This window comes from Alligator sinensis, unplaced genomic scaffold (genome assembly GCF_000455745.1).
Source record: "Alligator sinensis unplaced genomic scaffold, ASM45574v1 scaffold76_1, whole genome shotgun sequence".
NCBI classification, from domain to species: Eukaryota; Metazoa; Chordata; order Crocodylia; family Alligatoridae; genus Alligator; species Alligator sinensis.
Window position 1 is genome coordinate 2,456,842 of NW_005841865.1, and position 23,212 is coordinate 2,480,053.

The 23,212-nt window shown below is 47.6% G+C and overlaps 1 protein-coding gene across 1 annotated transcript in view; it reads right to left on the reverse strand.

Annotated features, from left to right (window-relative positions):
- LOC102385484 (potassium channel subfamily K member 9-like) overlaps nucleotides 1–23,212 on the reverse strand; it is a 42,022-nt gene that overhangs the window by 16,519 nt on the left and 2,291 nt on the right. Inside the window, exon 2 of the mRNA XM_014525387.1 lies at nucleotides 22,452–23,174. Within this exon, the coding sequence (XP_014380873.1) occupies nucleotides 22,452–23,174 (723 nt within the window). The remainder of the gene's footprint in view (nucleotides 1–22,451; nucleotides 23,175–23,212) is intronic.

Consider the following 23,212-nt stretch of genomic DNA (forward strand, 5'->3'; position numbering starts at 1 on the left):
CATCCTGCCGGGGGGGGGCAATCCCTGCTGACCCCCCACTGCCCCACACTGCATGGGGGGGCTCCGCTATGAGCCACCTGACCCCCACCCTCACTCCCCCAGCCCCCTCCACAGGTGACCCGCTCAGGCCAGCTCTGGCCCTTTAAGAAAAAAAAACCAAGAAAAGCCCCAGGACTCACCACTCCTACAGCGGCCTCGGAGCTCTGGGGGGCTCGTGCACAGTCCCCCACATGGCGCGGGACACTGGGGGGGCAGTGGGAATTGCCAGCAGAAACCATGAGTGCGGGGGTTTTCTTGATTTTTTTTTTTTTTTTCCTTAAAGGGCCAGAGCTAGCCTGGTGGCACCTGTGGGGGTGCTGGGGGAGTGAGTGGGGAATCAGGGGGCTCATGGCAGAGCCCCCCATGCAGCATGGGGCAGTGGGGGGCAGCGGGGATCGCCCCCCTGTCCAGCAGCATCTGGTGAGCTGAGGCTTTTTTTTCCCAAAGAACTGGGAGCTGGAGCAGGCAGGACAGCCATTGCCGGGCTGGGAGAGCAGGTGGGAGATGGGCCTGGCTGTTTCAGCAGCAGCCGTATCTCCGAATCAGATTTGGCCGAATTGATTCGAGACAGTGATTCAAATCACCGAATTGAATCACTGTCCCCCGAATCGGCCAAATCCGAAGCGAATACTAGCTGCTTCACACAGGCCTACTACACACACTGAGCCCTCTGCTGACATCATACCTGATAGATCTCCCTTCATAACCCCTCATCCAGCAGTAATGAATCCAGCTAGGGGAACAAAGGGTTTATCCATGCAAATGAAACCCCAGTGACTATTTTTGTTAGTTTAATTCTGAATGCAGGTTGCAGGTAACATTTTTCACATGAGCAGAGCTCCTATAGACCAAGGTGCTTGTGGTTCATTAGAACCGCAGGAAGTACTTACAATTACTACAACTGTCTGCTCACTTCCCAGATGACTATTCGGGTATAACCTGTTTCATTATTCTTTCCTTTTTGTTACAACTGTAAAGCACAGTTTTCTAGGCATAAATGAACTGTCTCAAAGGATTGCAGTCCCTGGAATTGGCCCCATTCCCTCCTGCCCAGGCATAGCTTCCCTCTGGGGAGGGTGGCCAGCCCGGGAAGCTGGCATGGTAGAGCGATCTGAGGGGCACACAGCATGCAGCCCCCAGTTATTTGGAAGTTGGCCACGTCCTGATCTATAGGATACGGGTTTCTGATCAGGGGGTTAGAAGGTCTGGCTGCCACGAAACCTGCCATGTGACCTTGGGCTACTTGCTTTCCCCCACTTCACCTCTCTGCTGGTCTTGCCTATTTCAGCTGCAAACTCCAAAGCCAAGATCATCCCTCCCTGTGCATCTGTGCAGTTCCTGGTGGAGTGGGTTGTTGTTGCAGTCGAAGCCTTTGTGCTATAGTAACGCAAAACCAATATGGATATTAATAGTAATACAATCAAAGACGCTGACTCCACTTATACTCATGTTATCTCTCTCTCTCTCTTTCTCTCCCCCCTTTTTACCTGCATTAGAGCAACACAGCTGCCTTTGCTAATGGAACAAACATTTTACAGGTAACCTGTTTGGTGGGTTGGGGTTTTCTTGGGCAGCACAGTACTTATATGGTTTATTTGCTGTCCTTGCCTTTCAGTTTAGCAGGACTGGAAAAGGTTCCCTTTCCTCTTATAATGCTCATGCACTGCCTCAGTTTTTATCAGCACGGCCTGTGAGCAAATTGGAAGTCAGCAAAGGGCCTACTCAGCTTTTTTCTATTATGCTTCTACCAGCTACTGATGGATAGCATCTATTAGCAGAATTAGAAGCGATGAGACAGTGAAATAAACCCCTGTCCCAACCATGAGTTAATGTAATGAAACTAGAAGCTCGGTGAAGCAGGAAGCCAATGTCATCACTTTGCTTTCCAGTTATTCTTGGGAAATACGGTAGCAACAGGAGTTCAGCCCATGCATTCTCCCTCTAACACAGACACATTGGAATAATGTTCTTGTCTTGGGTCAACAGAAATTTCACATTCTCACCTTATCAGCTGATGGTCTACAAGGTGAGTGAGGACTCGCTCATTGCTTGTAGGGTTGGAGGCTGAATTTTCCATAGGTTACAGTATGCCGGCAGGGATTCAATGGGAATAATTTGCTGGGTTTTTGTGGATGGTGACAGTGACATTCTTGTTTGCAGCTCCTCTGGGAGCTTTCACTTCTAATGTGGACAGTTTTCAGCAAATGGCACATTTTGATTCTTAAAATAGCTAGCTAGAAAATAAACAGACTCAAGTACTTCAAAGAGAGTTCAGATGTGTTACTGAACTCATCTCAAAGTGCCCTTGTTACTCTTCTGCTCTGTGATACCACCTGAAACTAAAAACTCAAGCAAAAAAATACTGTCCCATTAAAAAGGTGATCACTTGTTTTTTACCTCTGGAAATGTCCTGTCTTATTTCACTATTGACCGTTTTTAATCAGAATGTCTGTTTCTGTCATCTCTCTCCCTTACTGATGCAATGAAGATAAATCTCAGCCTCAGACATAAAACAACATGTTAAAGTTCTTGAAAGCACAGCATTTCCTAAATAATTACCAGCTATAGTGCTTTAGAATTATTCATGGAGAAGCTTTACTGTCATTTTCTGTGCATGCTGAGTGTGCCCATCTACGCTCAAGCAACTGCTCTCGAGCAGTTCGGGGCTGGGTGACCCACACTCAAGCTTTGTCTGTCTTGGACACTGGCATCCACCATGTGCAGTTTCCTCTGAGAAACTCCCATTGCTTTCCTGCCACGACCTGCTCTTACAGCTTTATGTGGGAGGCTCCTGTTTGAGACACACTCATAAGAGAGCACTCCGGACAGACATTCCTTGGGGCTCCACCCCCCCTACACCCCTTTCAAGTGCCAGCCAGTTGGTCACATGCCACGAGTTAGACTGTCTGGACTCTTTGGTGGTCCAGTGTTCCACCTCACCCTTATAAGGTCAGTTTCAATTCATGGATGAGTTCTGGGGTCCCCAGCATCAGCTGTGGGTTCGTCGGTGACTAACTGGGCTAGGTGCTGCCCTTAATAGTCTCTTCCACCCCAGAGTCCCTGAGAGCTCCAGTTACAGTGGCAACAGTATGTGGCCTCAACCTTGGGCCTCAGGAGAAATAACGGAAAAGAAGAAAAAAAATAAAAGAATGTAGGATGCTGGGAGGGCTTGCCCTTCCTCCCCACTAACGCATCCCTGTTGGGCACTGGGCCTTTAATTCCTCAGCTTTCCCCTTGCTGGGCATTGTCCTCCTGGCTGGCTGTGATCCCTTCAGGATCTCCCCTTCTCTGGGATGCAGTACAACTGGAGTTGCTGGCCACGAGCATACAGCCAGCTTACAGCTGCTGCTGTGGCTGCTGCTCCCCCTCTCTGTCCCGTGCTGGCTTTTGAAGTTCCCTCCCAGTGCCGGCTGATGTCACGCCCCCGCGGTCTCTCAGCTGTACTGATAAAGTGTGGGGAGAACATTGCCTGCCGTTCCATGTCTCGCCCTGCTGTTCCTGCAACAGGTAAATAAATTCGAGGCTTGGCTTTATCTGTGCCATGTCCCCAAGCTTCCCTATGTGCCTCAGTGTTTCCTTGCCATCAGTGCTAGGGTCTCCAGCCCCTCAGGGCTGTTGCTCTGCGACTCTGAGAATTGGGGTTTTGCCTATGATAGGAAGGAAAAACCCCAGACTACAAACTCTTTCTACTTTACAGTAAAAACACTTCATCCTAACTACCTTCCCTACGCCCCTCCCACCCTCCACCCCCAAATCCTTCTGTCTTGTTTTATATGCTAGGCTCCTCTCTTGATTAATGGACTGGGAGGGATCAGATGCATCCTCATCATTTTGGAAAAAAAAGGCATATTCATGTCTTCTTAAATGTGGCAGGGCACCTGTGGTGTCTGTCACTTTAAGGGCCTGAGTAGGCAGCAGAGCAGCCTCCAGGTGTCTGCACTGCCAGTCAGGAGAGCCACGTGGCCAGCAGGAGACTGCCTGATTGGGAGAAGGGCCTAGATGCTAGAGAATAAAAACAGGCCCTGAGCAGTAGAGCTAGCAGTTGCTGCAAGCAGCCAGAGGGGGAACATCACCTGGCTGGAGCTGCTACTCCCCGAACACCTGGAGGTCAAGGGCTGGCACTATGGGGATGGAGGAGGTTCCTGGTCCTGGGGCATGACCTAAAACTATACCCTGCTGGGGCTGGATGGTGTTGTGGGGATGCTTGTGGCACTGCAGTTTCCAGGAAATGCCACACCTGTGCCTCCCCAGTGAAGGGCAAGTATGAGGCACCAGAAAGCCTCAGCCCCCACTGGCTTGTGGGTACCCTGTGGAGGGGAAAGGCTAAGGGAGCACACCCCAACAGGGGCCCAGCCCCACTGAGTGGGGCCTGAAGTGGGGCCTGGGGAAGGGTCCAGGTACATCAACAGACACCTGAGGCCTGAGTAGGCCGTAGGCTGAGAGTGAGGTCCAGGCACATCGACAGACACCTGAGGCCTAAGAGACATAAGGTCCCACAGCCCCAGCAAGGGGGAAGAATAGTGGCCCCAGTGAGAGGGTAGAGAAGTGACTGGCAGCCAAGTAGAGTAGGGCTTTATGGGGCCTGAAGGACTTCATATGGGCTGACTGGAGTTGAGGCCGTAGTGAAGGGACGTGAGTTGAGGCCCAGGCATGTCTGAGGAAAACTTGAGACCAAGTTGGGCCAGAGGCCAAGTGCAACCCAGGTGAGGGGCCAGGGGAGTAATAGTGGAATTGGATGCCATCTGCAAGGCATGGGACACGGTAAAGGGGAGGTTCAGAGCTGTGCATAATGCCGTAGGCATCGGCATAAAATGGGCAGCCTCCCACGTTATTATATCTAGTATCATTACATCAAGGCATGGCAGGAAAAGCAAGGCAGACTTCCCTAGACAGGTGGGCCGGCCGACACTGTGACCTGCATTGAGACATCCCCCTATCACATTAAGCTAAATACTTTAAGCTTAATAAAGGGGTGAGCAACTATAAGTGCATTTACACGAGTAGACTAATTCTACTCCGTGCTAGTGCATCACAGCAAAAGCCATGCTAATGCGTAGTAGAATTAGTCTACTGTGTATTAGTGTCACTAAAAAACTGTACACCAGTACTACTGTGCGGTACAGCCAGTTCCTGTGCATTAAGTTAGTACCTGTTATTACAGGTACTAAACTTAATGCACAGTAACAATGGCACATTAATGCACGTGTAGACATGTCCTTTGCAACGTTCCAGTACCTGCCCTTTTTGTTAAACTGTGGCTGTGTAGAGTCCCTGTAGCAGAGCAAATGATAGGCTGGGCTACTGCCCCAAATGTCCCAGCAGCTGTGATCCACAGGGCTCACAAAGGATCCCTAAGAATTAGCTCAAGGGGATCAAAACAAGATGACACCTAACTAAGGACAGGCAAACCTGCTCATCTAAATCAGAACGGAAGTCTGAACCTTTTTGTTTTTCTTTTTTTTTTCAGTCAGAAACATCCAGTTAACCTCCAGCATGGTTTTGCGTTTCTGGGTAATTCAGTGTCTCTTACAGTGAAAAGTGATGATGTCAGTAAGTGAGAGAAAGATGCTTGTAGATGTTTTCAGTAAGAATGAACAGAATCTTAAGGCTGAACCTGTTGTTGTGAAACTGCCAGGCCTGGGTCAGCAACCCCCAGCACGTTTCAGAGTGTGGCACGTGAAGGCCTTTTGCTTGGCATGCTCGCCTCAGGACAGACATTGGGGAAGGGGCCAGGGCTGCACTGCCACAGCAAGGATCAGGCCCCTCATGGCTCCCCCACTGTCCACCCCTGGTGCATTTTACAAGTCGAAGTTGCAGGCGTTTTTGGTGCTTGGCCCAAAAATGCTGCAAACCCCTGTGTCAGGCCAGTTCTGCAAATCAAAGTGATCTAGGAAAAATTGACAGATACTGAAACCTTTAGGCACCTTCAAACTGGCCTCCAGGAATCTTTGCCCATTTCCTTATCAAGGGGGTATTATTATTATACTTTGCAGTAATGCCCAGGCACCCCAGTCAGGGGCCAGGACCCAGCTGTGCTAGGAGCTGTACAAACACAGAAGAGTCCTTGCCTCCAAAGAGCCCCCATGTGCAGTATTACCAGAACAAACTCACAAACCCTGGGTGGGGATTTTTTTCACTTTTAAAAAATATTGTCAGCTACTGCCAAGTGTTTTTACCTAACAATATAGGAAAGTTGTAGTTTGCAGTTTTGTGTGTTTGTTTATTTTAATCCCTCCAAAATCAGATTGCCAAATCCTTGGTATCAGCTATTCCCACAGAAGCAAATTGGGGAAATGCAAGTCAGGTTTGGGATTTAAGATTTCTAAATCACCAGTCTGTGAAGAAAATAATTCAGCTGTAGTGGCTCTCCTGTTGGCAGCCTCATGGGTTAAGACTTGGATAGTCTTGCAGAGGTACAAGTTTTTGGGAAAAGGAGTGCAAGCAGGGTGATGAGTCCATTCCTCCATTAGAGACATGCTTTTCAGTAAGACAAGCACTATATAACTCAGCAGTCAGCATTGTAACTGCTGCATGAACCTTGCACAGGGGCTGCACTTTGCTGTTTCTCATCAGCCTCACCCTCTTTCTTATCTAGTCTCTTTGCAGAGATAATAAACTTTGAGCAAGGTGGTACCAGATTACCCCAGTTGGTGACATTGCCCTGCATTACCTAGTTGGGTCTATTAGGCTAAGTACAGACAGTCAAAAAGTCCAAAGCTGAATCGATTCAATCTTTGCAGGTTCATCTAATCTGAGTAGACTGAACTAATAATTAAGTGAACATACATTCACTTATGATTCTGAAAATGCAGCCATATGCCTGCAGTAGCCCAGGCCAGAAGCTGGGGAGTGCCAGAGCCCACCTCCCTGATCTGCTGGAGTAGACAGCTTGGGCCAAGGTTAGCCTGCCCATCCTGTGAGAGGGTGTTTACCAGGAAGGTGCAAGGCATCCTGGGATGCTGGGTGACTGTGCGTTAACTTGAATCTGGAGGGGATCTGGGACAGAAGTTTAATAAACTTATTTAAACTAAATCAGTGAAGTCTGATACTACATCCATCCAGGTCTATCTTAAACCGGTTTTGGCCATTTTGAAAGCAGTTCATATCCACTGAACTTGTGTTGTGTTACAGATTTGAACTGGTTTCTGATCACTTATACCAGTTGGTGTGTAATTTCTATCTGTAGCCTTACTGGTAACTGTGCTTATCAGTTTACAATAACAATAGTCTGACTAGGCCTGCAGGCTTCCCATACTGCCCTTGGCTGTGGTTTGTTTAGGATTGTTCTGCCAAGAAATCAGCTTCAGTGTTTGTTTTGTCAGTGCTTCAACTTGTTTGTGGATGCTGTCAAGAATTAGTCAAACTTTCTTCACTGGAATCAGGTGGACTTTTCCATAGCCATATCTGTACTGCCTGTAGTGCCTCAGACTTTGTGTATCTTGATTGCAAGTCCATGGAAAGTCTTTGTTTGGGGAGCAGTTTAAAACCATTTTACAAAGACGCCTAGGCAAACAACAAGCTGTTACAGCTCCTGCAGCAGCATATGCCTCTCTCGGATAGACAGGTGTGGCCTCGTGTCACTAACTTGTTGACTTGCAGTCCCTGGACAGTGTCCCATCTCCCTATTTGCGTCTCGCTGGAGCCAGTGGGGACTGACCCTTCCCATCTGACAGGAGCTAAACTGTTGTAATCCTGGGCCACATCACATGCCAGGGGCCAAGAAAAGGTCTCCCCCTGGTTCATCTACTGAACTGCTGAATGCAACTGCTGTGCTGGTGAATTTGGCTGCGTTTGGGTTGCGCACACGGTAAAGTTCTTTGAAATTCTTCAGGATGAAAACTCTTGTGCAGAGGTAAAACAGAATGATAGTTTGCTACTTTACTGTTAAACATTACTTAGCGCACAACCAAAGTAATGCGCAGGGATCTTGGTTTTCTCTGTTTAAATATTTGGGGGGTTTTAAATCAGAGAATTTGGGATCTGTGTTTTTCCGCGATTAAAATAAAACGCCACTATGTCTATAAGTATCAGTTGAACACAATGTTTTATTGATATATTTATAATTTTAAAGCGGGTTGGAAGCCTATTGTGGCAGGGCACTGTTTGTGCCTGCCACTTTAAGACCTGGGGTCAAGCAGCCAGCAGGTGATTAATTGCAGCGGCCACTTTAGAGCTCTGGCTGCCCACATAAACAGGGCCCTGGCCCTTTTGACCATTCTGGTCCAGCCCAGCCCAGCCCAGTTGAGGGTACTCTCCATCAGGCCTCTGAGCCTCTAGCCCCACTCTCACTCCTGGGGTCCGCCCTCAGGACCCTACCAGCGGGTGCCCCACCCGGTTGTGGGAGCTGGGGTTAAGGTGCCCTTACTCTCCTTTCACCGGGGTGGTAACTGGCCTGGCATTTCCTGGGGGCTCCCGTGCCACTGAGAGCCCCACCAGGCCACCCACTCCCAGCAGGGTGCAGTTTTAGGTCATGCCCAGCACCAGGAGCCTCCTATCCATCCCCTACAGCTCCTCCCTTACCTCCAGATAATACAAACAGCCTTGCAGCCAGGGGATGGTGCTGCCTGCCTGCCAGCAGCCAACTGCCCTGTTTATGTGGGCAGCCAGAGCTCTAAAGTGGCCGCTGCAATTAATCACCTGCTGGCTGCTTGGCCCCGGGTCTTGGCAGGCACAAACAGTGACCTGCTACTCATGTCAATCATTATAATAAAATAAATTCTAAATACCTATCTATTTTGGAATTTGATTTTGGGTTTTTTATCAAGGAAAATCAGAGCTGCCAGTGCCCCCTTTGCTTACCAGGATGCGGATCCAGCTGTGGCTGTCCCCCCTGCTGCTTTGTGGCACTGAGCATCTCTGATATGCTAGTTCCCTGTCCCTGTCCCTGCCCCTGCTCATGCTGTTGCTCCTCACTCCCAACCCACAGCTCCCCACCCCTGCAGCCCTTTTGGTGCCCCTGACTCCCAACTTGCAGCCCCTCCCACCAGCCCTGCCAGAGGGGACCCCCAGCTGCCAGGGCTACAGGACCTGGCAGCTGCTGCAGTGGGAAGAGAGCTCAGAGCCTGGCCCCTGCCTCCCCTCCCTGCTATGGGTGGTATGGCCAGAGCAGAGCCTGTGTTGGGGGTGGGGTGGGGTGGGGTGGCGGGGGGGAGAATGTGAGCTGCCCATGCAGGCTCAGGGCTCCCCGCCCTGCTGCCCTCCCGCTAGGGGCTCGGCAGGACCCAGCACAGGAAGGCAGAGCCAGGCAGGGAGGCTTGCTGCTGTCATCACTACCACTGCCAGAAGCCTCGTGCCAGCCACACCAGTATGGCGAGGTGCTTCCTACCTGCCTGGCAGCAGTAGATGCATCAGCAGCGACAGAGTTGTGTCCCCTCCCCCGCGCTGCTGCTGGGTGGGCAGGGGATGCCTCACCTTAGTGCAGCTGGCGCAGGACTCCTGATGGTAGTGGTGGCAGCACTGAGTCTCACTGCCCTGCTCTGGCTTCCTGTGCCAGGTCTTACCTACTGGGCTGTGGAGGTCCCCAGGGGGACAGCACCAGTGTGGAGAGCCCTGAGCCTGCATCAGGCAGCCAGCATCCTCCCCTTCCCTGTGCACAAATCTGGGGGAGCATGTGCTCCCCCATGCTCCCCTCCTGGCATGCTTCCCTAGGTGAGCTACCTGCCTGTGGCCCCATCCTGCTCCTCCAGTCAGGCCCTGTGGCCACACTTCCCCACCCCGGTGGGCAGCACCCCAAGCTCCAGCCCCAGAGTCACCAACCCTGCCCCACTCCCCCCCTCACCATGGCTGTCTCAATCTGCCGGCCGCCATGTTGCCTATAGCCCCCTGCCCCTGCACACATCACCTACAGAGTTACCTGCAGGCAGCTGAGAGAGGTGCTTTCCAAACTGCCCGGCTGTATTGCTGGCCATATGCATGTGTGAGCGCGCACACAGGCACATGGCATCCCCTGCATCGCACTCCCCTGAGCCCCAAGCAGCTCCTTGCAGGCTGAAACTCTACCAGCTGGCAAGAGGAAACCCATGGTTTCCCATGTTTTTCTTCTTTAAAAGAGAAAATCAGTGTTTTTCGGTGGCAAATGGAAAATCAAGATCTCTGGTAATGAGGGACATGTGGGGTATCAATGTGTAAAAGCACTTGACTGCAGCTCTCCAGTTCACACTTGTTACAGAGCTTTACCTCTTTCAGCAGTTAGGGCAGCTTTAAACCAAGATTTTCCTCCAAAAATGTTTTTACCTACTCAGACATGTTCCTCTACTAGTTCCCTGATGCTACTGATCCCATGAACTTTATTCTGCAGGATACTTTTTAATTTAACCTAGTCTATATCCCAAGACACAGGGTAATTATAACACTCTATTGTGGTGTAATGGATATTCTTGGTTTGTGTGGATAAGGATGCACTTATCCAGGACTTTTTAAAAGATGCTTAAATATCTATGGCCAAATATGCCAAATGAGTCCTGGGGGAATGTGTTACTGCAGTTTTGAATATCTCCAGTGTGCCTTAGCTGAAGGCATTAGTTATGCAGGTGAATGCACCTCTTGGATTAGTCTGGCCGCATCTACACGTGGTACTGACTGCATAGTCATTGCTGCGCAATCATTTAGCAGTTGTTTATACAGGTATGAAATGAATGAGCAGTAACCAGAGTTACTGCTCAGTAGCATCGCCGAATGGCTTTTAAGTAAGGCTGACTGCGCAGTAGCTCGTTATTACTGCGCAGTAGCCTTGTGTCATGCTTCCTGCCACACAACCCTACTGCGCAGTAATAATGACCTACTGCGCAGTCAGCATCTCATGTAGACACACCCTCTGAGTAGTATGGTAACTCCCTGTCTGAGGGCTGATATGATGGCATCAACAGGAAGTTGTCAACCATCTTTATGTGTGTGTTAGCAGTGACAATAAAGCCCTTTTGAGAGCAAGAAGTTTCCCTGCCTTTTCCTGAGCTATGAGCTAGCATAGTCTGTAGGGCAGGAGCAGGCAGAGTCCTGCCCGTGGGCTTGATCTGGCTGGCAGTGGACTCCATTTCCCAGCAACCCCTGCCCGCATGGCTGGAGCTGGTTTCCATGGAGACCCCAGCAGCAGTGCTGTGATTGCACAGGGCTAGGATTTCCATAGAGATGGGCCCCAGCAGCGCTGGCAGGCAGCAGTGGCACCAGCCTCTTCCTGGTGGGGGGTCGTGCTGCAGGCAGGAGCAGGGAGGGCTCAGCTGGCGCTGCCTATGTGGGGCACACAGTGGTGGCACCACTGGGAGTGGTGGCTACAGAGGGATACAGGGATTTTTGGGGTGGCTATATCCCCTCTTCTCAGCACTGCCCTTGCTGGCAGGCATGTGGCAGGGTGCGGAGCTGCTCCTGAACCCAGCTGGGATCTTGTGGCAATGACAGCATGGTCCAGAGCCATGGCAGAGCCACAATCTGCAACCTGCATGCTCAGGGCAGGGAAGTGCAGGCAGCAGATTGCGGCTCTGCCCCAGCTTCTTGCAGTGGTGACAGTGTGGTCCGGAGCCAGGGCACAGCCGCAATCTTCTGCCTGCACTTCACTGCCCGGTGCATGCATGCTGCAGATTGCAGCTCTGCCCTGGGTCTGGAGCACGCTGTCACCGCTGCAAGACCCCAGCTGGGCTCTGGAGCAGCTCTGGGCCCTGCCAAGTGCCCTGCCAGCTCTGCTGGGGCATGGAAATCCCAGCCTCAGCTATCACAGTGGAACTGCTGCTGGGGTCCCCATGGAAACCAGCCCCATGGGCAGGGGCTGCTGGGAAACGGAGTCCAACCACTGGTGGGATCCACCATTTTGCCCACCCATGCTGTAGGGGGTCTTTTGCTTTTGTGCAAAAATGTGAAGTCTGACCTCTCTGCTTCCTGCAGCACTACATTGTGCCAGGAGAGGGACCTTCCCTCCTGTTAACCAGCTGAGTCAGTTAATCATGCTTGCTGATTAACAACCATTACAGGGGAAGCTTTAAAAAAGTTTAGTAAGGTAAATATGCCTAATTCTTGGCAGTGCAAACAACAAATGCATTACAGGGGCATAATCTGAGCTTAGTGACAAAGCTCCTCTTGACTTCACTGATGAAGATCAGACCCCAGGCTGTGGAACTGATCATTCCACTGATTGCAGTGAACCACAGCATAGCAGATCCAGAGGAAGTATAACAGTGGTTTCTCATACACTGTAAATGAAGCACACAGCACTATAATAAAACAAACTTGCCTGGCATGTGCTGCAGCCTTTCAGTCTTCTATTTTTGTATGGCATTTTAGGTTTACACCATTCATAGATTAATATCTAAATTTGATAACCATTCATCTACTTAAGGGGTAGCTGCATAGTTTGATTTTTAGATCACCATTAAATGATCTAATTGGGCAATCATTCACAATGTGTTGCACCGTCTGTAAAATTGCACCACAGCCACAACCCGGACTCTATTTTGATTCTCCATTTATGGAGTTGGTGTCCACATTTTCCATGAAGTGTCTGGATGTGATTCAGGGAGGACCAAATCTTTCTCAGTAGGTCAAATCCTGGCTGGGGGACTGTAGGGATTGATTGATGATGTACTTCTGTGGCAGGATGGTCATATGTAGCTTTCTGCCCAAGCCTCATAGCTAGTAGGGGTAGATTTCTGTTAGCAAGTCCAAACCACCCAAAGGAATTTCACTTTTTTTCAAGCGCAGAAAACAAATGACAAGGGACTCACTGGCCCATGCTCTCCACACGCAGCTTGCTTCATAAAGCTGGAAATGATCTAAGCCTTTCCTAAGTAGGAGTGCAGTTTACATTTTTCACAAAAGCATCTGAAAAGTTAATGAGGAATTTTGCTCACCACCATCAGAGAATCCCTCTAACTTTTTTGTATTTTCTGGGGTGGTATCTGCATTTAAACAGCTCACTGAGCATCTGGAGAAACATTCAAAAAAGTCTTACACAGGAGATCTCAAAAGGACACCCAGGAAATTGTATGAATGTACACTCTGCCCCCCAGCCGCCTTTATGTAGGGAGAAGGGTTCCTGCAGCCATCCAAGGTGTCTGGTTTGTGCACGCAAATGCACATTCCTTGTAAAATCCATGGGGACCTGCCCAACTTTGCACCCACCACTGTAATTCTGACCCCCTTGTATTTCTTTGCTCCAAGTCACGAATAATGTGCCTACAACAGCCATTACGGTTTCTAGAGGTGCTCTTGCTGTCTTCTCCCAAGCTGGGGCTATTTGGATTGTGGCAGGGTAGGTTCTTCTCTGAAAAACACTTCCTTCCCTGCAAACCCACCAAAGTGAGAAAGCAGCAGTTTTCACTAGGCAGCTGGAGATGTGTTTAACAGGTCTTCAGTGACCTCAGTTCTTTTTCAGATTTCGGTTAACATGTGTCTTGAGATCCTCCACCCATAAGCTCCTAAAGGCAAAGGTATTTCATAGCTCATCCTATCCAAAGCAGCTTTACCTCATTCTCTGAATCACAGTAGAGTTGTGCCCTGTGGGGCAGAGACCAGTTGTAACAAATCCATGTCTGCAGACACTGTGCACAGGCCCACTAGGACCTGTTCCTTCTTCGAAACAGTTCTCTATTGCTTGAGCTAAAGGAGAATCCTTGGCAGTGTGGAGAGCTAGGCCTCATAATGTCTCATATACTCACACATCTACAATACATTATATACCGCCACCCATTCTATTCTGTGGGATGTAGACATCAGTAACAACAGGGTGACAGTGTCATGGATTTGAATTAAGTGAAATTTAACTTAAATGATTTTCTGTTTTTAGCAAACTTCAGGGTTCCTAGGCGTTGAGGCATTGGGTATGACAGAAATGCATGGATTTTCAACCTCTTTAGACCCAAATATTCACCCATGGTGCCCATTCTACAGATGCATTTACCCCCTTTGTTGTACGTGTTGCAATATTGTTTGGCCATCTAATATTTTTTACACAATCTTGCTTGAATCTTTGATAAGCAGGATCTTGGTGGCTATGGGTTGCCCGTAGCCAGCACCGTTTGAATGATGAAGTGACCGTGAGGAGAAAATAAATATCTTTCATTTCAGGGTGATCTCTGACACTTACTAGAACCCTAACACGCTGGCCCTGTTTTCTTCATCTTACCCACAGGATCTGACACCAGCCTGATAAACTCAGTGGTATGTACTTGTACATAATGCTGAGCAGCCTCAGTATGTGGCGATAACATGCAAAGCTCCCCGAGGGCTGCAGAGTTACAAGAAAAAAAAATGCTGTTACATTTTTCTCACTTCTCTGATTTGGATGGAAGAGAGAAGCCACTTCTGCATGAAGTGCAAGACCACGCAGGTGAAGGAGTTTCCTGCTTGGAAAATGTTACTAATTCTTGATGATCTTCATTCTCCTCTGCATTGGTTTGCCATATAGCTAGATGTTCTCTGCTCTTCTGTATCATCAAAGGTTGCCCTGCATTTATCAGACCAGAGGATGCAGCATGTGCTTTTGCTAAACTATATGCTGTGGATTGTACCAGTGAATGCTGCTCCTTGTGGCTATCATGATGCATCTGAGTTTTTTGCTTCTGTCACATCCTTTGTTAAAAAATGTGAAGTGGGAGGACTGGATTCCCTTCTATGTCCCTAAAAATCACACCCAAAACCCCTACCCCCCACAGTGATGAAGTCTGCATGAGTTTCTGTTCCATGGGAAGCTTCTCTCACTGCCAAGAAACAGTGCCTGGCATTCAACTCGAAGCCTCCCTTTCTACGTTGTACTCTTGCTTTTACGCCCTCTATGCCCCTGAATAATTCCACCCACATAGAACTGACTCACTTTGTGTCTCTGCTGTCATTTCCCCCCCAACTCCATCAGTATGGTGCCTTCCTCATATTTTATTTATGTTACCTCAAAACACTTGTGTGACCTTGTTTTTTTCCTCGTTGCACTTCTTTGTGGACCCCAGTTCCTGATGCATTAGTGAAAGGGACTAATATGACGCTTATCTTCTATCATCACATAGTTCTTTTGCTTCTGTTTCTTGTGCCACACTCAGTATTGTGGTTTCCTGTTATCTGCACAGGAATTTTCTAAAGCCCATAACTGATGTAAGTGGGAGGGCTCTGTTTTACCATATAAGAGTGTACATCTTCCTATGCAATCACACTGGAATGGTTTGGCTAGAGTGGGTAGTTTGACCCCTAGCACCACTTCAGACCTGGAGGAATGTCTCCATCTGCATGAGCACTCTATCAACAATCATCTCAAGCTCCCTCCCAAAGGGCTGGAAGCCTGACACAGGGACACATTCATCAGCCCCGTTAGTACAGTGTGGGACAGCTGAGCTGCTGTTGTTTAACAAACCAAGATTTACTGGATGCAGTGTGTGGCCAGATTTTCTTGGGTGAGGGCAGAAGTCTTGTCAGCATTAGAATTCAGCTGGAGGCCATCTGTCCTATGCCTTGGACTCAGTATAACTGGTAGCGACCTCCTATCTCTCCTATCCAGCTTCTCCAATATTTTTGTATCACCTCAGCCAACAGCTATTAAATTATCTTTGGCAATAGGCAAATATAAAGTCTCTGTAGTTTGTGCTGCATTTGCTGCTTATCCCTTTCATTCAATGCTTGCATTTTTTAACCCCCTACATCAACAGTTGGCAACCTTTTCAGGCTGTGGCATGCAATGACCAGCTTAGATCAGAGGCTAACAAGTGCTAGGACCTGTCTTCTTCTACCACCACTGCTTCACCCCAATGCCACATAAGAGAAGCTCCAGCTGCTGAATGCTACTGAAGCACCCCCATCCACAGGCTGGATCCAATGACTGCAGGCCCAATGTGGCCCACATGCCATAGGCTGCCACCCTGATCTATGTAAATCATATCTCTTTGCTTTCAGGTCTGGAAGTGTTTTGTGGGGTCTTCATGTTTCCCCAAACACCCTGAGGCCAGTTGTTATAAATGTACTGTTTGTGTAATCCCCTCCCACACTCTTTTAAGACAGTTGCTTGAGCCAGGTATTGAGGCTGCTGCTGGTATTCCAGAATGAGAGGTGCTTTATTTTCACATATTGTGTTACCAAACCGAACGCTTTTCTTTTTAAAAATGGTTTTCATTTTGAGGGAAACTATGAATGTGTAAGCCAAAACAAAAGGCCATATCCTTTGTTCCTGAATAGCTTGATGAGCCTGCCAATTTAGAACTGTTGATCAGATGCAACTCGTCTGAAGCACGTTTGTAGCATACTCTAGACAGAGATGTATTTATTTTATGAACCATGGAAATGATGCCACTAAATTCCAAGCCTGCTCTTGTTCCTATTGGTGTCAACAGCAAAGCTTGCACTGACTTCAGTAGGAGGAGGTTTGGTTCCTTCCTGTATAACTTCCTCACAATCTACGCTCAAGGCCAAGTGGAACGGAGAGCCCGCCACTCCCACTCGTGCTGCAGCAGAGATGCGTGGCATGTCTGAAACAGGGCTGGCCTTAGGGAAAATGGCACCCTGGGCAAACTTGCATTTTGGCACCCTTTGAGTTGAAGTATACATTAGTATTAGCAAAAGCTTCAGAAATAAAGCCCCAAAGGAGCTGCTGGGCTGGATTGGGAGATTTGCTTCCCCACAGGCAAGCAATACAGCTGCTTTGCAGGAGCAAGGTGAGTGGACTGGAGCAGGCGCCATCCTCACCTCACACATGCCAGGCCTGGTTCCTACTGAGCAGCTGCTGGGGGCAGGGGGCAGCCTGGGCTGGGCACCGCTTCTCCTGCCTAGGATGGCAATTGGCTGGAATGGAGCTGGTGCCCTAGGCAGTCCCTTCCATCGCCCACCTGTAGAGCTGATCCTGGTCTGAAAAGCAGATCCTCAGTCACTTCTTACAGAGCAGTTCCTGTCACTGCAAATAGTGAGATTATGTAAAGGAAAACTGTAGAAATCAGAATCAAAGCAGGTTCATTTGGAATGTATGGCTTGAGTCAAAACCCACTAAAGTCAAACTCACTTTGAGCTGCATCCAGAACTTAGGCCACACTAAAGAATCCGCAGCTCCCTCCACAGAGCTAGCTCTGTTGCACCCTGCTTACAGGGTCTGGCACTTAATCCTTAGGCCTTCCGGGGGCAGAAGTTGCTTGGAGCAGAGACAACACACTGCCCACCTGAGCTAGTCAGGAAAGGTCAAGGAATTCGCTGCTGTACTTGACAAGCAATGCATTTCCACTTTCTCTTTATAATGTGAGTCCTGGAGAAAGGTGTGTCGTGGAAAACACATGCAGCAAATTTTTGGGTCAGGTCAGCAGAAGCTTTATTTGGACAGAGCTACAGCTGTAGGAGGGGCCCCAAAGTGACATGGATTCACCATGCACTTGGAGGGGGCTCCCTCCCTAAACGTTAAAGCAAAAGGCTTATATACCGTTTTAACAGCCACCTACAATTCACGTGAACATATAGTGACATTTTTTTAGAAACCTAGCTGCGGTAACAGTTACAAAAACCTTATTTTCATTTCCAGACAGAAAATTCTAGCCAGTAGTAAGGTTCTAAACTGACCTGTATTCAATAAAGGTCGGATCCAGTTACCACAGTCAAGTCAGGAGCCTACAGGCAGCCTTCCTTCGAAACCCCATTAGAGATTTTAATTTAGGTCTCTTACCTCTTAAGTTTGGCGCCACAGGGATCAGGGGAAGCAGTCTGCGGTCCTCCTTTCTCAGTCCGTGTCGTGGATCCGAGTCACAGCACCAGGAATTGTCGTGGAAAACACACGCAGCAAACTTTTGGGTCAGGTCAGCAGAAACTTTATTTGGATAGAGCTGTAGGAGGGGCCCCAAAGTGACATGGATGAGCCGTTCATTTCTACTTTCGATTTGCTCACACCTTTGCAACACCATTATTTTAGTTTCCTTTGAGATACTAGAAATGCTCTGCTTAGTTCTTCGGACGTTCATGAGGACACAACATAAAATTAGTTGTATAGATATATATATACTTAAGCCTTATTTGGATAGAGCTGTAGGAGGGGCCCCAAAGTGACATGGATTCACCATGCACTTGGAGGGGGCTCCCTCCCTAAACGTTAAAGCAAAAGGCTTATATACCTTTTTAACAGCCACCTACAATTCATGTGAACATATAGTGAAATTTTTTAGAAACCTAGCTGCAGTAACAGTTACAAAAACATTATTTTCATTTCTTTATTACAAAACACTCTTTTCTTGCTGTTTCAGTAACCGCTGATTACTACAAAGCCCGACATTCTTCCTCTTTTCCTAGCCCACACTTTTACACAACGCCTTTTGTTTTATCTTTACAACCTTTTTTTAATTAAAGTTTAAGGCCTTTGCTTTTTTTTATACCATAGGTGCACAGGCTTTACTACAAGTTGTGCTTGATTTCTCAGAAATGAATCTTAGCAATGCAGGCTAGTGTGCCAAAGGCACTCTTTGAAATTACATATGGAGTCAATAAAAAGAGTGCTTTGCTGTAGAGGTAGAGAGGACTTCCAAATGCAGTTCTTTGCAAACAGAAAATCACTTGAGGATTACACCAAGAGTGGCACAAAGTGCAAAAAGTCAAGCAATGCACACTGAAGTCTGCCACTCCCTTTATTAATCATCTTTACTGATTTCACAAGAGCCACTGTAGGGCTTGAGAAGCACGTTCACTGAGAATTTCAGGGAACACTGCTCAGTTTCTTCCAAAATCTTAATTTTATCCTCAGAACCTCTGCCTAAAACTTGTTTTCATTTTTTTTTTATTTTAACTTTTTGTAATTACTTGAAAATAAGCATTATCCAGTGAGAATGCAGCCTGTACCCCAGCTGAAATTCATAGCAAGGTCTGTGCAACACTTAAATCCCACTGGCCTGCAGAAATCCTCAGGGCTAGAGTGAATTTCACCCACATTGTATACATGCACACACCCACATTGTATACACACACTTTGTACCCAGTCACGTCCTAGATGTGAAATTTGCCACTGTGCCAAAGGCCGTGAGAACGCCCAGACCACTGGTCCTGCACCTTTTCAGGACCTGATCCAAAGGTCTTTGAACGTGTAAACTTCCAAAGTCCTTTAACCTGAGGCTTAAATGGGATTTAAGCAGTGCAGGAGGTTTCATATGGATCATCTACAGAGGGATGAATTCCACCTTTTGGATACAGAAGTTTCTTTATGACATTAAAGATGTAAAGAAGTAGCCTTTATATTAGTGCTATGAAAACCCCATAAGAACAGCATAGTGCAACATGTAAGTTAATGCTGATGCTTAATTAATGTAAATCTTAATTTATCACTAGGGCTTACAGTTATGTTTACTATAAATATGTAAATACCTTCCCTGGGCTTCCAGCTGCTTGATAACAAGCAGGATGGCAATAAGGATCCACTATCTCCTCCCACCAGCTGAGTGGTTTATTGTCTCAAAAGTTCCTCTGCTAGAAGTCTGCACTTAGTTCAGTTAATCATTCATGACTTGACTATGGATTTTCAGTGGGTTTGTTTTTCAGAATGCGGGTTGGATTTTTCTACAGCCTTGTAAAGAGGTGAAGCAGGGGTTTTCTATTGTTTCATATCAGAATAGTACAGTAACCCTAGAACAAGTCTGGGGAGAGCATAATTAACCAATTACTGGTCAGAATTGCAAACTGGGAGAGAGCGGGGATCTGGAAGTGATGACATAAACTGGAGTATGCATGGAGGTGACAAAGCTATGGGAAAAGCAAGCTCCGTTCAGTTCAGTGCTTGTTCTGATCGGCTGGAATCAGCATTAGAAGGAAGGTAGTGTACCACCATGGAGGTGGACAACCTTAGGGACTCTGCCACTGATAATCACAGCAAGTTCCCCTTTTCAGAAATCAGAAATGGAAAAGAAGCATTTGACTGCCCAATGCTCAGAGTTCATACTTTTTCAGCAGGACTTCTCTATAGCTTGACATTTACATACTTAAGTGCTTTGCTGGCCCAGGGTCATGCCTCGTCTCCACCCAGCAAAGGCATCACTATCCCCCTCTATGTAATTGCTATTCTTAGTGACTACTACTCTTGGTCTGGCCAAGTGGGTTGGTAAACAGTTCCAGTCTTGATGCAGAGGGAGCCTGTCACTTCTCCCCTGACATGGCATTCAGGTCTCCTGTTCTACCCCCACCAGCTGGCTTGTGTTCCTGTAAGTTTTAAAGAAACCATACAACTCATCACTGGAAGCACCAAGTGTTTATTGGCTCTTGGCGTGATGTATTAATTCAATATGAAAAATAGCCAGGGTTTCCTTTGTGTATGTCGAAGGCTGATGTACATCACAGCAGCTGAATAAGATAAATATCCAGCGTTTTTCCAAATAGAAAAGATTTTTACAGTTAAGTAGTTGTACAAAACTAGAACATTTAATGGCTTACAGCTTTTTGAACAAGAAGAGATGGAGAGAGGAAGAAGAATACCAGCTTGACTCTTGCTTCTCCACTATGCTGAGTATGGCTGGTGCCTGCAGGGACAATCTATCTACTGTATAGAGACAATGACAATATTACCTTCACTACTTGTTAGGCCTTTTCCTGTTTGGTTTTTCACTGCAGTGAACTCATGACTTCTCTTCCTAAAAATCAACATTACCATCTTTTAGGCAAGAGTCATTTGAAAATGACTCCAAACACACTGACCGATTAAGGTGAGTAAAGAAATCAGTACTATTTGAGACAGAATGCCTCTCCCGAGGTATTTAATTCTTATACAACTTCCTTATGGTTAGTTGGTGTCATCAGCTGTAACATACACAAAGCTTTTGAACCTGTACGGGAAAATCTAGGATAGACTTTCCTAAATTCTCATTACACTAAACTTGAATCTTATAAACTTTCTTTTGAATCTGGCTTTTGCCCCATTTTTTAATCAAGCAATACAGAACATATTCAGCATTCAACATTTAAGGTCCTTATTGTATGAAATATTTGGACAGATTTTGTAAGATATGTCTGTAGCTGCAAAATGTGTAGCAAATACACGGTTATTAGGATTTCAAACAAATATTAGGCATAAACCTTTGAGCTCATTTTGCATGCAGCTGGGTATGCCTATTCTTTAAACTATCTCTGAACATTTTCAAATCCATTAGGACCAAACTTTTTTGGGGAAAAATATATATGCCTTTGGGTGTCCCAGTTTCTATGCACAGTTGTTATGACCACACGTGTCACTTGGAGAACTGCTTTTGCACAAGACCACATGCACATCTGACTGTTTTCATGTATCATCACTATGATGACAACTTCAATAACATTACACACATGCACAAATTAGGCCTGTAACGGCACACCTCTTTTTTTGAAAATAAAGAGCTAGGTGTACAAGAGTGCTTGCAACTGAATACCCAAAGATTTTGAAAATACCTCAGTGCAATCCCCAATGCAATCAGACACTGGAGCATTTGAGCCATCTTTCAGAACTCTACAGTCATAATGAAATGAAAGCTTCTGGAAACTTTCAAATACAAACGTGCTGTCGTTGGCTGCATGATCTTGAAGAAAAGACTTAGAAGCCCTAACACACATTTCCCAACATTTCTGCAAAGAAGGTGCCTAGCAGGGTAGACAATCTACTTTAACAGAGCCAAGCATGGTATAATCATCCATTTAGCCATCTGCAAATAGCTCAGGAGTGACCATTTCTTAAGAATACATAAAATACTTAGCACCTCTATCAGGCGCTAGCATAATGTGTAATTTTCCTCTCCAGCACGCTGACAAACAAGTCAGCCCTTACAAGACCCCTGCTAGGTAATTAAGTATTACAACTATTTCCATTTCCTAGGTGGAGGGAGAAAATTCTAGTTCAAATCCCTGTCTCATCAGAAGAATAAAGCACACTGGTTAAGCAAAGTGGTGGGATGCAATGATTTACCCTTGTGGCAGGATTACCTGCCTCAGTTAAGAAACAAGCCATAGCTGAGCAGTCAGCACTCACCCACTCTCTCTCACTGTATAACACACAGATATACTGTATGTGTATATATATTCCTCTCTCACACCCCCAAACATATATAGTAGATAGTATTTTTACAGTAAATATCATTTTGGGCTCATCAGCTCTGACAATGACCAACAAGCTTGGTACCCATATTGGTAATGGACTGTGGTAACCCCCACAGTCAAAGTGCAGTTGGTTAAAAAGAAGAAGGGTCAGTCCATACCCCAGTGAGCTTCCACTCTAGAAAGCCAAAACAGGCAGACAAAAGGTGAGGATTTTAAAACCAACTAATTCAGAGTGCAGCAGAAGTCTCTTCAGACTGTTCGCTAAAAATGATGTTCACTTTCTTCTCATCTGGTTGGTGCTGGGTTCCCTTCTGTAAGAGAGACCCCAGCGACTGGCTAGCTCTTTGACTGAGGGACCTCATCCACGAGACACAGTCCTCACTGGTCATTATGTACAGAAGGGGGTTCAGGGCACTATTCAAGCTGGCCAGGCCCCGGGTCACCTGGTAGGAAACATAGACGCTTCCTGAAGACGGGGAGCAGAACCCCTGGTGTTGCCAGGTTCGGTACAAGAGGTTGAGGTTCCTGAAGATGTGATACGGGAGGAAGCAGACGGAGAAGAGGACCATCACAAGGACCGCCAGTTTGATGCACTTCCTTCTGATGCTGGGGTCAATGTTCCCATTCCTGCAGAGAACCACCACCACGTGGCAGTAGCATCCGAGGATGATGAGAAAGGGGATGACAAACCCCGTCACGGTGATGGCCAGGATGTAGAGCTGGTATCTGCCCAGGTTTTCATTCCCTGTCGTATCGTGGCACCGTGTCCCATTGGGATCCATCTTGCTGAAGGCGAAATCAGGAGACACCTGGAGGATGACCCAGCCCCAGACCACTGCACAGAGGAAAAGGGAAGGGCCCAGGGCCTGGCCCCTGCCCCGCACCTTCAGCGGGTAGACGATGCCCCGGTAGCGCTGGATGCTGATGCAGGTCAGGAAGCCGATGCTGGCGTAGAGGTTGAGGTGGAAGAGGCCGCGGGTCAGCCTGCACATTCCTCTGCCGAAGAGCCAGGTCCTGCCCTGCAGGTAGTAGGCCACCAGGAAGGGCAGGGTGACCACGTAGAGCAGGTCGGCCACCCCCAGGTTGCAGAGCAGCAGGCCCAGGGGGCTCCAGCTCCGCCGCCGCGCCTTCGCGCACAGGTTGCAGAGCCCCAGCCCGTTGCCCAGCTGCCCCGCCAGGCTCACGGCCAGGTAGACGGCCGGCA